Here is a 13867-nt window from a genome sequence, read left to right as displayed (position 1 = left end):
AGAAGTGTCTCTACTGAAGTCACTAAGAGTTTTGGAAGCAGATGATGCATTTTGGAGATCAGTGATGCCAGGACTTGAGCCCTGGAGCACACCCTAATGCTGTTCCCAAAAATAGCTCTCTGAATTTGTCATTCCTGCATATTACTCTGGGGCACTAGTGGGCAACATAGGCTAGTGAGTGGGTCACATGAGTGGTTCCTCCCTCTTAGTAAGCCGCAAGATTTTTGTAAGCAAGATGGTCTCCCATGATAGGGTAGTTTTGCTAACTCTGCTTGTGAACCTAGAATTTGCAGGGTATACTGATGGAACCAGAGCAGAGCTTTGATTGGATGCAGAAGGAAATCACATCTCTCACAATCAATGTTGTATGCACTCAGCAAACACCTCACACCACTTGCTTTTTGTGCATGTCCATTTTGTAATACTGGTAGTTTAAAAAACCTATGTAGATAGAAACCAGCAAAATCTGGCAACCCGGTGCATTTACAATAGTAAACAAAACTGCTCTGAGGGCCTGGTTCTTTAACGGTGTGTCTACACAGCAGTGTTATTTTGGAATAATGGCCATTATGCCAAAATAACAATGCAAGAGTTTACACAGCAATTCCATTATTTCAAAATAAATTTGAAATAATGGACGGCTTATTCCGACTTCTGTAAATTTCATTCCACGAGAAATAATGCTTATTACAAAATAACTATTTGGAAATAACTGTAGTGTAGATGCTCCACTGCTGCTATTTCTATATTGCTCCTCCCAAAGGTCTTTCAAACTAGTAACTCCCCAATGCCTCCCTGGGCTCTGAATTGAAGTAGCATATCCACATTCAGGAAGCCTGCCTTGGACTAATTTTGAGACTTCCCTGTAATGTAGATGTGCTATTTTGAAATAAGCTATTTTGGAATATTTCTGCTGGAATAGCTTATTTTGAAATGAGTGTGCAGTGTAGATGTGAAATAAGTGTGCAGTGTAGACCCTAAGATGCGGAGTACTGCTTGTGAAGTGTTAAGCACTTTTAACTCTCATTTCTTAAAATGGAAGAAAAGGGTGCTAATCATATCTCAGGTGGCAACCCTCTTGTAAAATCCAGTTAGAAACACCTTTCTTAAGTATTCATAGATATGTGTGTGTGTGTGTGTGTGTGTGTATAGAGAGAGAGAGAGAGAGAGCACAAATTCTTGCATGGGTATCAGATAGGTTCATGCAAGAAGAGATACATCTAGTGGGGTTCCTATGGGTTGAAAGTGATCTGCTTTGATTCTGTCTCTCTTCTGAATCAGAACTGATGGTGTTCTGTAGGCAGGCCCGGCCTCAGGGCAAAGCGAGCAAGGTGGTTGACTTGGGCTCTGCCTGTCCAGCTGCTTGCTCGCTGCCCTGGCTGGGAGCAGCCTGGCCACACAGCCGCTTGACGCAGTACAGCCAAGCACAATATGCTGCCTTGGGCCCTGAAAACTCTTTGGCCGAGTCTGTCTACAAGTCCTTCTCCTATATGACCAAAACTGTATCTAGAAGAGTTTTTGAGCAAGATTTCCTCTAAGCTGCGCAGCAGCAGTACAGCCTAGCAGCTGCTTAATCAGACCCACCTAGCCAGGCAGCTCCATGTGCGGAGGAGCCCTGAGCCCTGACTGGGCATGGTTGATTAAGCAGCTGCAGAGCTTGGTGCCCTCTAGTTATTTATAATACCCATTCACCTTCCTCTCTCCGTTTAGGACTCAAAAGTTTGTCAGAAGAACTTGGAACCACATGCCTCTTTTAGAGTCTTGACTCCAAGTATTTGGCCCTTAGCTCGACTCCAGCAGCCCAGATGCTGCTTTTCAGAGGTTTCTGAAATTTCTCAGGATATACACACTACATATGTGACCATTCAGAGGTGATGGATTCAAATAATTACAGTTAAAGGAAGAAGGTTTGTTAGGGAGAGCTTTTAGTTTTATAATCTGATAATGCATGTTATGCATGGCAGCTGATTAAGCCTTAACCTATTAACAGTGTCATTTTAACCCTGTCCTTAACCTTGACACACTTAACATTTTTTTAAAATAAACTTGTTTATATACATTTAACTGTCACAAAATGTATCTACTCTGAACTTGTGAACTTCCTGTACACTTTAGAACAGAGTTTCTCAAAGTGGTCCATGAAACTACTTTGACAAACCTGTTAACTGTCCATGCCGGATTGTTTACTTACTGGCACAGCAGCCACGGAGCCTCGTGGCTCCTGTTGGCTCTGGTTCATTATTTGCAGCCAAGGGGAGCCACAAGAAGTGGAGAGGGCTAGTCTGCTGCTTCTTGTAGCTCCCCTTGGCTACAAACAGCAAACCGGAGTCTATAAGAGTAGTGGCGCAGGTAAGTAAACAAACCACCACAGCCAGTTAACGGGTTTCTCAAAGTGGTTTTGAGGACCACTTGAGAAACACTGTTTAGAAAGGCACAGTGGCTCTTGTGCTAGTGGGTTCATTCAAATTCAAGCACATTTTACTAATGCCTAGTAAGCAGATGTTTTAAACATTTTTTTAAAAGTAATATTATACTGTGTGCATGTAATAAAGATTGATTTAACAATATTTGACCAGTGAATTTTTGTAATGTAATATACAATTGTCTACCGTACAAATGATCCTTTCACTGATACAGAATTGGCAACTTTTTCTACATTTAATAAAAATATCTATTGCCAGTTTAACATTCCTGGTAAATCACTTTGCTTATACACAGATACTCAGGAGGAGCACATTATGTTGTATTTAGAAATTCAATTAATCTACATACTAGCTGAACTCAAGCACTTTGAGAGACTTACTGTACCTATAAGAAATCTGATATTATATGCAATTCAGAATGTGTGATTGCTGTTCTATCACAGCCTACTGGATGGTTTAAGTGAATGTTACAATGTATTTGAATCTGTTTCTGAGGGGGAGATGTGATATTATTAGGTGGCCACTAAACATGTCTGGTAAAGTTATTGGTCAATTAAAATGCTTATAAGAGGTAAATACTAAGGGAATATTTGCTCCAATATTATAAGAACCATATTGGCCTAAAGAGTCAATCTTAACAGAATGGAATGAAATAGGGTTTTTTTTTTTTAATGTCGGTTCACATCTTTAATGTTGTTGGCCTATAGACTCCTAGAAGAAATAATTTCTAGTGTATTTCCTTAAGAAAACCTTCAAATTTTCACACAACACTCCATCATACAATGAAAGCACCTGTTTAACGAGTTGAAATTCTGATGATGAGCATCAACTACTATATTATGAAAGAAAATTCATTGTAATTAACATATAGCACTGAATCAGGCTTCATACAGCATTTATTACAGATTTATTATTCATATATTTCAAAACTGAATTATACTTGGCACAAACAGACAGTTGTGTTGCAGAACCCATAGGTAAGTCACATTAGTACCATTTTTTATACAGAAATTGTATCTTGTATTCAGGGGTTGAGCTATAAAAACATTAAGCATGTTGTTTACTGCATGTTCTGACCTTGTCCAGGTGATTACTTACGTTATTTTTCTGCAAGACCTGCAGTGCTTTGTTGACATTGTTCAGAGCATGAACTCTTGTGGAGCCCTTTTCTTTTGCCTGTAAGCATAATTATATTTTTTTTAAAGTTAAATATAATGAGAAGAAGCCCATGGGTTTGTATTTTACCAGTGCATGACTGTTTAGGAAATGATACTGTAATTATTTCTATATATCTGCAAATTAGAATGTAAAATAAAGACAACTATGAACCATATTCCATCGTTGAATGCTAACATGGTTTGTGACATTTTTTCTGCAATCATATAATCAAAATGTATATAGGAATCAGATACATTCAGGTTGTTTTTATTATGATTAACCTCCCTGCCACAGAACAATTTAGGAACATTACCATGACAACAAACTAGATAAGCATCATCATGTAGAATATTTGCAAGTATATCCTCTCTGGAATTTGACTCATGTTTTCAGCTTGTTTCCCTATATTTATGAGAAAGTTTGAAAAAAGCTCTCAAACTGAGGAAAAACAAAAAGGAAATGCAAGCAACAAGTAATGGGCTTAAATTGCAGCAAGGAAGATTTAGATTGTCCATTAGAAAAAATTTCCTGTCAGAGTAGTAAAGCACTGGAATAAATTGTCTAAGAAGGTTGCAGAATCTCCATCACTGGAGATATTTAAGAACAGAGTAGACAAACACCTAATTAAGGATGATCTAGATGGTGCTTGGTCCTGCCATGAAGGCAGGGGACTGGACTCAATGACCTCTCAAGGTCCCTTTCTGTTCTAGTGTTCTATGATTCCATGAAGTATCTAAAGATTTTTGCTGAGTTACTTTAGATTTTACATGTTAGTAAGTGTTGCCTTTGATTCCCTTTAATTTTAAAAGGTTACTCTAAGACATATTTTTAAATGTCAATTCTGTGAAAAAAGCCTGACTAATTCTATACATTTTATAATAAAACCAATTTCTATATATCTAAATTATACTATTTAACTGAGAGAGCCTCATTTCCCTTCAGTACACAAAAAGGAGGACTACTTTACTTTCTTAGGCCATTAAAGGGGAAGGTTGAATTAAGATACAAAACTCCAGGCATGTGAATTACATAGCTGGATTCGATGAACCTTAATTCGATTTTCCACACTGACTTCACAGCAGAAAGCCAAGGGGAGCAAATACTCCCATCAGCTTCCCTTACTCCTCATTAGGAGTAGGAATACCGGCACCAACAGGAACAACCTTTGGCTATGTCTAGACTGCAAGCTTCTTTCAAAAGAGGCTCTTTCGAAAGATACTTTCGAAAGAGCCTCTTTCGAAAGAGAGCGTCTAGACTGCACGCGGAATTTCGAAAAAGCAAGCCGCTTTTTCGAAAGAAAGCACCCAGTGAGTCTGGATGCTCTCTTTCTAAAAAGCCTGTTTGCTTTCAAGAACTCCTTCTTTCGAAAGAGCACTTTCGAAAGAAGGCGTTCTTCCTCATGGAATTAGGTTTACCACCGTCGAAAGAAAAGCCACGTTTAATTTCGAAAGAACGCGGCTGCAGTCTAGACGCAGGTGAAGTTTTTTCGAAAAAAGGCTACTTTTTTCGAAAAAACCCCTGAGTCTGGACACAGCCTTTGAGTTCAATTTAGCAGGTCTTTATTATGATAAAGAATTAAGACCTGCTCTAATAAAGACCTGCTACATGGCCTTAGTGAATGATAATGTTACCATTTGCTCTTACAGTACTAAGAACCTGCCACCCCAAGGCTTAGTGTGCTCACCTGTTCAGGGGGAGTTCCAGGTTAATTCTACTTCAGGAAGGTGGAATCCTTCTCAAATCCTGCCTACAGTAGGAATATTTTTTAAACTTACCTTTGATAACACTTGGCTACACTAATGTTAGCAAGATGGAGTTCTCATGGAGACGGACTACATTACCTTTTCCCATTATTTGTCAAAGAGGAAGAGGATTTTTATTTAAAAAAAACCAATAGAATTATATTTAAAGAAAAAAAAACCCACCCAAACAAATACAAAATGTAAGCAACCGTCTTAGTTGGAGGGAAGTAAGGTGTTACACTCAAATAAGAAAAAAAAGGAATAGTGAAGCTGTTAGAACAAATCTCCAAAATACAATTTACTCAAACTTTTAAGGTTTTCCCATAAATAACTGCACATGTGGCTGTCATTGATGACATATTTCATCACATGTGGCTGATCAGATAGAAGATAGTATAAGCTGTAAAAATTAATGTAAAAAAATGTGTATAAAACAGGGCTACAAGGTTTTAAAGAAAATATCTATAGTGAGGCACCTCTTTCATTATATATTAAGCACTGGTCTCAGTTCCTACTGAAGTCAATAGATGTTGATGGTGCTCAGCAAGACTCAGGATCATAGATTTGGTCTTAACAGCACTGAGTTCCCTTACCTCTCACTAAAGCCACGACTAGCTGAGGATGCTCAACACCAAACACACGTGCTTAGCACCTGGCCTGGTGGATTCATTAAGAAATACTAGTGTAATTTTTGCCAACTATCAATATCTTACAAGAGTGTAATGTACAGTAAGGTTTGTAAAGATTAAAAATGTACACGTACAAGTTTATGGCCTGTAAAACCTTCAAGGAGCTCCAGAAGTCTTCGTCCATCTCGAAAATCATTGAATAGGTCTTCAATATAGTGCCTCCCAAACTGAAATAAATATAACAATGGCAGGTTGTTAGCTAAATCAGCAAAGGATAGAGATGGCTAAATTTCACAATATCACCTGGATTAAAATGTGAGGTTAGAACCCAAGAGTTCTGAGCACCTGTGCATTTTAAAAATTCAGACTATGTCAAAATATTGCTCTATTAAATGTCACAGTTGTCGTACAAGACAAAAACAGGAGAACAGCTTACAAACAAATTGTTAAAAATAAAACAAGAACATTTGTGAGAAGAGTCTTTTTAAATAGGCACTATTAACTGATACCCTAATGTCAAAGTAACTTAAAATACTTTTCACTTTCTGAGAAATGCACACTACACATTAATTCTCTAAATTACACATCCTTTTGTGCTCCCTCTATTAGTTAACACTATTATAACCAAAAATCTAGACTTAATAATTGATGATATCCATGAAGCTCAGAGACAAACTAGGTTTGCTGATTAAGTTGCAGGGGAAAAAAAGAGGAAAATTAATTAATATTTGCCAAATGAAAAAGGAGAAAAATATATATTTAAACATCAAGGTGGATCTTTTACATAAAGGTGGGACAAAAATGAAAACAGCTAAGTGTCAGTTCCAAGTCTTGTGTTCAAACTCTAGTTGATTTGAATGCCATCATCTGTCATCTGAATGCATGTTAATTGAAATGTTCAGAACCTTATAGGATCAGGCACCATGGCTAGCATTTGAACACATATTGAATCATAATATATGGGGAGAGACATCTGTTTTTCATTATCTCAAAAGGGTAAGAAAAGGTGTTTTTTTTAATCTTTTCTAAAAGGTTTTTAAGTTAATGTGTATATTACTGTCTAATGAATAAAACAGAATGAAACACCACAATGATTTTTATAAAGCTTTGTTGATGTGTGGATTTACATTCACATTTATTTGATAACTGAGAACCAGAACAAAAACTAGTAACTATTCTGTGGATGCTAAGATTTTGGGTCGATTCATCTATCTCTGAGCACAATGTACTTGCTTATTTGTGAAGCTTCAGAGAATGATTTGTCATGAAATATCTGTATTTCAATTCACTGGGGCCAAAGCCACAGCCTGTATATAACTGGGCCTTTGAAAACAGTGTTCAAGTCTTGTGTTCAAACTCTAGATGATTTGAATGCCCTCATCTGTCATCTGAATGCATGTTAATTGAAATGTTCAGAACCTTATAGCAGCGTTTCCCAAACTATGGGCCATGGCCCAGTACCGGGCCACAGGAAAAAAATACCAGTCCTCAGCATGACTGCTGGGAGGGGAGCAGAGCAGGGCGGGCTGGGAGGTGTGTGTGTGTGGAGAGGGAAACTAGTCCCGGGAAACAGGGCTGGGGGCAGCAGGGCTGTCCCATGGAGATGGGGGAAGGCAGGTGGGCGGCTGGCGGAAGCCGCGTTGGGGGCAGCGGGTCTGTATTGCAGAGATCGGGGCTGGTGGTCTGGCAGAAGCAGGGTTGGAGGCAGTGGGGCTGTCCCCCGGAGATGGGGGCGAGGGCAGGTGACAGAAGCAGGGTTGGGGCAACAGGGCTGTCCCACGGAGATTGGGGCAGGCGGGCAGGCGGAAGAAACAGGGTTGGGGGCAGTGAGGCTGTTCGGTGGAGATCAGGGAGGGCAGGCAGCGGAACCAGGGCTGGACGGGAGAGATCAGGAGGAGGAGGATGGGAGAACCAGCTGCCAGAAGCAGGGCAAGATGGGAGCAGCGGGATTGGTGGGGGGGGGGTCATTGAAGGAGCGGGGCTGACCGGGGGAGATTGGTGGCATGTGGGGGGAATGAGCCGCCGGAAGCAGGGCTGGACTGGGGAGATCGGGAGGAAAAGGCGGGGGTAGCGGGACTGACCCAGGTACATGCAGACCCTGGCAGACGAGTGAGTCTGGCCGGGGATTCCGTTTTGCCCCCCCGCACCCTCTAGTAGTTGCAAACTGCCTGGCAGATAGACACACTCAGGCAGCGTGAGCACATCTACCAGCCAGGCAGTTCATAGCTAAGAACTGATCCACCTAATTATAATAAAACTTACCTAATTAGAAAATACCGGACATTTAATATGTCTGGTAATTTCTCAATTTGTTTCCTAGACAGAACCCTCAAATACCGGACTGTCCGGTACAAAACCAGACTCCTGGCAACCCTACCCCTCCTTGCACCCTCCCTCCTAGCAAGATACCCCACCCCCAATCTGCTCCTGCTCCTGCCTCCTGGAGTGCCCATGAGGCACCGGGTCCCCCAAGCCCCTGCCCAGGCTGGGCGGAGAATACAGCCAGGTGAAACACTGAACATTTATTCATGTTTCATTCTTTTTTTATATGTGTTCATATTTTTGGGCTGCAAAAAACAGTACTGAAAAAAAACGAGTTCCAACTAAAGTAAAAAGTTTGGGAAATCCTGGTCTAGCCAGCTTTGGGTACGTCTAGACTACCGCGTTTTGTCGACGGAAGTTTTGTCGACAGATACTGTCGACAAAACTTCCATCGACAAAGAGCGTCCAGACACATTGAGTTCTGTCGACAAAGCAAGCTGCTTTGTCGACAGAACTCCGTAGTCTGGACGCAATGTTACAGGCAATAACACCTTCTGTCGACAGAGTTCTGTCGACAGAAGGTGTTATGCCTCGTAAAATGAGGTATACCAGTGTCGACAAAACTGCTGAGTTCTGTCGACGTTATGTCGACAGAACTCAGCGGTAGTGTAGACGCTGGTATAGTTTTGTCGACAAAAGTCCACTTTTGTCGACAAAACTAGGTAGTCTAGACACACCCTTTCTATCCATCTTACAGTCCATTTATCCAATCCATATTCCCTTAACTTGCTGGCAAGAATATTGTGGGTGACTGTATCAAAAGCTTTGCTAACCCTGGCACTGGGGGCTTTGGGAGGACAAGAAACAACGTATTTGAATATTCATCACTTGCTTAATAAATATGCAAATATGCAAATGAATGTTACTAGTCCTCCAAAAGCTCGTGAATGGATTTACTGGTCCCCCTTATAGGATCAGGCACCATGGCTAGTATTTGAACATATACTGAATCATAATATATGGGGGAGGGGGAAGAACATCTGTTTTTCATTATCTCAAAAGAGTAAGAAAAGAAGAGAGATGCATGAGAGAGAGAAGCAGTTGAGTCAGTCACTCAAGAAGGATGCTTACTGTGTTTCTTTTTTCTGTTCAGCATTATAAAGTCAATCACTCCAATGCTCAGTGCTGCTCCTCTAACCAATTCTGACGCCCCTCAACCAGCCACTTACAGAATAACATATATACTGCCATTTAATTGCTTGTGACATGTGTCCGATAATACTGAATAGATTCACGTGATTCACAAAAACATCCCCTTCCAACCTGACTTAAATTTTCTACTTTACAAATAATATTCCATCTGCTTCATTTCCTACGCTGCATTTAGTATGATGGACAGCTTTAATAGAGCTTTACAGTGATAACACAAGACCATGATTTAGGACATCATATAATCACCTGTAAAACATTCTATACCCTTTACACCATGCTATAAAAATACACAAATAAGTAGGCATGACTAGATGAATCTGGGTGTAATCTGAATTCAAGAACAAAGGTTTAATGAATGCACCAATACGATAAATGAAACCAGATGTTCAAGTTGCCTTGATGTGTGTCATGACCCCATCTTAGAGGATCTCACATCTGAGGGATAAGAGTGGGAACTTACATCTGTTTAATTCCTACTCAGACCTGACCAGGAATATAACGTTGGGAAACAGATTCTTTTGAGCTGCAGTGCCCTGTTATTGCATTATTACATTGCTTCTATTTCCATTGAGTTCAGGGTAACTGAACACTGAAGTCATAAATCTAACCTTTAGATTTGACGAACACTTTCTCTCTAAAGGCCAAGATAAGTCAAAGTTCAAGTAAACCAGATTTCTGTAGCTTCTTGATAAAACCTCAGCAAATATTTTCAAAACGAGACACTCTTTTTGAAGTGGGCCTGTGTCCATACATAAACTTGCATCCAAACAACTGAAGAAACAAATTACAACCAATCAATTCAGCAATTTTGGTTCTAGATCCTACATAGAAAAGGCCTACGAGTGATAATATTGTCACTTCTGATGTCCACATGTTTTTAAATTCATACACAGAATATTTTTATCTGTGACTCATGAGACGCACATTACTCAAGGCAAAAGTGAAGCATGAAAGCAATAGCTGAGTAATAAAAGAGGTATATGCCAGAAATAGTGAAAAAGTTTCTAGAGGTGTGGAAAGAGCTAAACGCCAGTAATGACACAGGAGCTGATAGCAAGTACACATACTCTTAAGGAGGCTAAGGTATTCATGGTCCTCTCATGACCATTTTTGCCCCAATGAGATCAGCAGCTTATTTCCAGAAACTAAGCTGGGAAAACTACACATACTTTTCAAGGTGCGAACTTAAAGAGGAGTTTGCTAGAAAAGCTATTTCTGCTAGATGAAAACCACTTTCTTTGCTTTGAGCAAATGCTACCATAATGCATCCTTTTTATAATTTTGCACTGTGAACATTTTAAAAATACTCTTATCTTGACTTACATTTTTGCCATAGAGTATTTCCCTACCACAGGTTGGGAACCCCATTGCTTCATACTACCCACTATATCCTGCACATTTCCTAGAGTCGTAGTCCTGCATAACAGATGGCAATTAATGACTCTGTATAGTTGCATCACAACTTTCCCTTTGGTGAATTTCCTGACTTCAAATTGATTCCCAGCTGATCAGTGGCAATCTGCAGTTGCAAATTTCTGTAATGGAATCCCCACTTGCTTCTCAACTATCAGGGTCATCTAAACTACAGCGTTATTTTGAAATATCTAATTTCAAAATAGTTAAGATATTTCAAAATAACGCATCTACACACAAAATGCATTTTGAAATAGCATTTGGCTATTTTAAAATAGCGCATCCATAATGAGTGGACACTGAATCATATTTAAGGCTGGCCAGAACCTGTTTTGGCAGGGCATCAGGTCAGGACTTACTGTGTGGGGCTGCTGCCTGAGGCTATCTGAGGCCTGTGCTTAAAGGGACCCTCCTCCCAGACAGCTGTTCCTCAGGTTTCCCTGCTTGCTTGCCTATCTCGATGAGGGACAGCAAAGAATTTTTTTCTCTGCATGCTCTGGTTGCCCTTACTCGGGACACCACAGCACTCTGAAACATGGAGCCAGAGCTGCCCCTGGGCACTCTGGTGCTTCTCTTGCATGTGTTGCTGTGAGCCTGGCTTCACTTTCTGCAGGCTGTCATCCGGGAGGTCCATCTGGGGGCTGTCAGTATCCAGGAGGCCCTGCGGGAGAGCTTCCATCCTGAGGAGCACTAAGAGCCTCCCTGGTCTGCCCCACTGGGGCTTGTCCCGCATTCCTCCCTCACATCCTTCCATTTACTCCTCCCTACCCCCCCTTCCTGATGTCAAATAAAATAATGTATTTTCATGAACACAAACTCTCTTTACTTAACAAAACTGGCGGGGGGGAATGAAACTCTGGTGAGATCGGGAAAGGAGGCAGGAGAAGGGGGGGAGAGAGGAGGGAGAAACCTGGGAGGGGGAAGCAAGGAGAAAAAAGGGGAGGAGAAGCTCAAGGCTCAGGGTTGGGAGTCTCACCAGGCCAACTGTCTCCCAGCATCATGGGTGCGGAGGCCTTGGCGTCCCCGGGAGGATAGGGAAGGGATGGGGTGTGTGGAGGGAAGGGGGAGAAGGAGTGAGAGGAGGAGCCATAGCTAGAGAGGCAACAGGCGCTAGAGCGGCAGGAGGCAGCGCGCTCTGCACCAAGGTGTGCAGGTGCTGGCAGATGGCACAGCCCTGGACAAGCTGCTCCCACCAGAGCTACAGGTCTTCTTGCACCCAGTGCAGGAGGGTGCAGTGCAGCACTTGCAGTGCCCCGAGGTGCTGCTATTGGTACCCCTCCACTGCATGGGCAGTTCTGTGGAGCTTGGTGTGTGTTCCCCTGGTTGGGAGCTGCCCCCTGTGGCCCTGGTATATGCCTGCTGAAGCTCTTTTATTTTCATCCACACCTGCTCCTGGGTGCGGATGTGGCCTTTGCTGGCCATGCTGGCAGCTATCCTCCCATAGACAGCTGCATTCCTCCATCTAGTGCGGAGATCATGGATGTTGGAGGATTCTCCCCAAACCTCAATGAGGTCCATGATCTCCACACTGGACCAGGAAGGTGCCTGCCTTTTCTGACCCCTGGCAGGCTCCTGGGAAATGGTGAAGGGCTGGCTGCTGCTGTCTTGCTGGCTCATATTGGGGTCACTGGGTCAGGCTTGTTGGGCTGGCAGGCTTGGAACTGGCATAAGTACTGTGGCCAGACTCTAGACCTTTAAGGGCTTCAGGGATGGGGGGAGGGAGAGTAGTTTTCTTAGTTGTGGCCAGAGTGGCCAGCGGGGCACCCTGGGAAGGGCTGGAGGCCCCCTATTTCGAAATAAGGGTCTATACAGCGCTTATTTTGAAATAGCAATTTTGAAATTGGCGTTATTCCTTGTGGAATGAGGTTTACCTATTTCAAAATAAGCCCTCTGCTATTTTGAATTAATTTTGAAATAGAGGTGCTTGTGTAAACACTAGTAAGTTATTTCAAAATAATGGCTATTATTTCTAAATAACTTTGCTGTGTAGACATACCCTCAGTTCTCATGTTGATGTCCCTAAACTGGAGGGCTGTGGTGAGGTTGGTACACAGTCCTAGTGATATGGCTTGCCCATCCAAAAGTTTTACAACTGCTGATTGTGATCTCAAAGCTGCATGTCAGTGCAATCTCACCAGCCAAACGCTTGTTTCTCATTCACAGAACCACTGCTCCACCAGCTGCAGCTACTCTGTGAATACCAACAGTTTTACTTTTTTTCTCTATGTCCCACAGTAATGTAGGTTCCACAGATGCTTACTGTGGCTCTGCAAATACTGCAAGATCAGACACCCTGTACTAGCAGTGCTTATGACAATCGGGCAGAGCTGTTCAGGCTCCATGTTTCTGTCAAAAATGGCAGACAGGGAGGAGAGACACATGAGTCTGTGGTAATTTTGAAAAGAGGGTGAGATGTTATGGGATGCAAATGAAATTATGAGACTGAGAACACTGCTTCATGGAAAGCTGAACTAGTGTTCCCATTCATCCTGAATGATTGGCTGTGTCTAGACTGGCCAGTTTTTCTGGAAAATCAGCCGCTTTTCTGGAAAAACTTGCCAGCTGTCTACACTGGCCGCTTGAATTTCTGCAAAAGCACTAACTTCCTCCTGTAAGAAATCAGTGGTTCTTGCGGAAATACTATTCTACTCCCATTGAGGCAAAAGTCCCTTTTGTGCAAAGCTTTTGCGCAAAAGGGCCAGTGTAGACAGCTCAGATTTGTTTTCTGCAAAAAAGTCCCGATCGTGAAAATGGTGATCGGAGCTTTTTTGCGGAAAAGTGCGTCTAGATTGTCACGGACGCTTTTCCGCAAAAAGTGCTTTTGCGGAAAAGTGTCCGTGACAATCTAGATGCTCTGTTCCAAAAATGCTTTTAACGGAAAACTTTTCTGTTAAAAGCATTTCCGGATAATCATGCAAAACTAGACGCAGCCATTCTGTTTAGCCTCATGAAGTATTGCAAAAACTTCCCAGACCACCTTGCACTGGTTGGTGGTAAGTGGCAGAATAGCATTCTATACTGCTCACAG

At 41.9% G+C, this 13867-nt stretch overlaps 1 protein-coding gene across 12 annotated transcripts in view; it reads right to left on the bottom strand.

Annotated features, from left to right (window-relative positions):
- DMD (dystrophin) overlaps window positions 1-13867 on the bottom strand; it is a 2135104-nt gene that overhangs the window by 1530813 nt on the left and 590424 nt on the right. For all 12 annotated transcript variants that reach the window (XM_075916549.2, XM_089775838.1, XM_075916586.2 and 9 more), the window contains 2 exons: window positions 6087-6179; window positions 3522-3599 (listed from right to left, as the gene is read on the bottom strand). In XM_075916549.2, coding sequence (XP_075772664.2) covers window positions 3522-3599; window positions 6087-6179 — 171 coding nt within the window. The remainder of the gene's footprint in view (window positions 1-3521; window positions 3600-6086; window positions 6180-13867) is intronic.

This window comes from Pelodiscus sinensis, chromosome 1, assembly GCF_052426305.1.
Source record: "Pelodiscus sinensis isolate ZL-2025 chromosome 1, ASM5242630v1, whole genome shotgun sequence".
NCBI classification, from domain to species: domain Eukaryota; kingdom Metazoa; phylum Chordata; order Testudines; family Trionychidae; genus Pelodiscus; species Pelodiscus sinensis.
The sequence above is the reverse complement of the archived record's forward strand: the minus strand, read 5'-3'. Positions and strand labels throughout refer to the sequence as shown.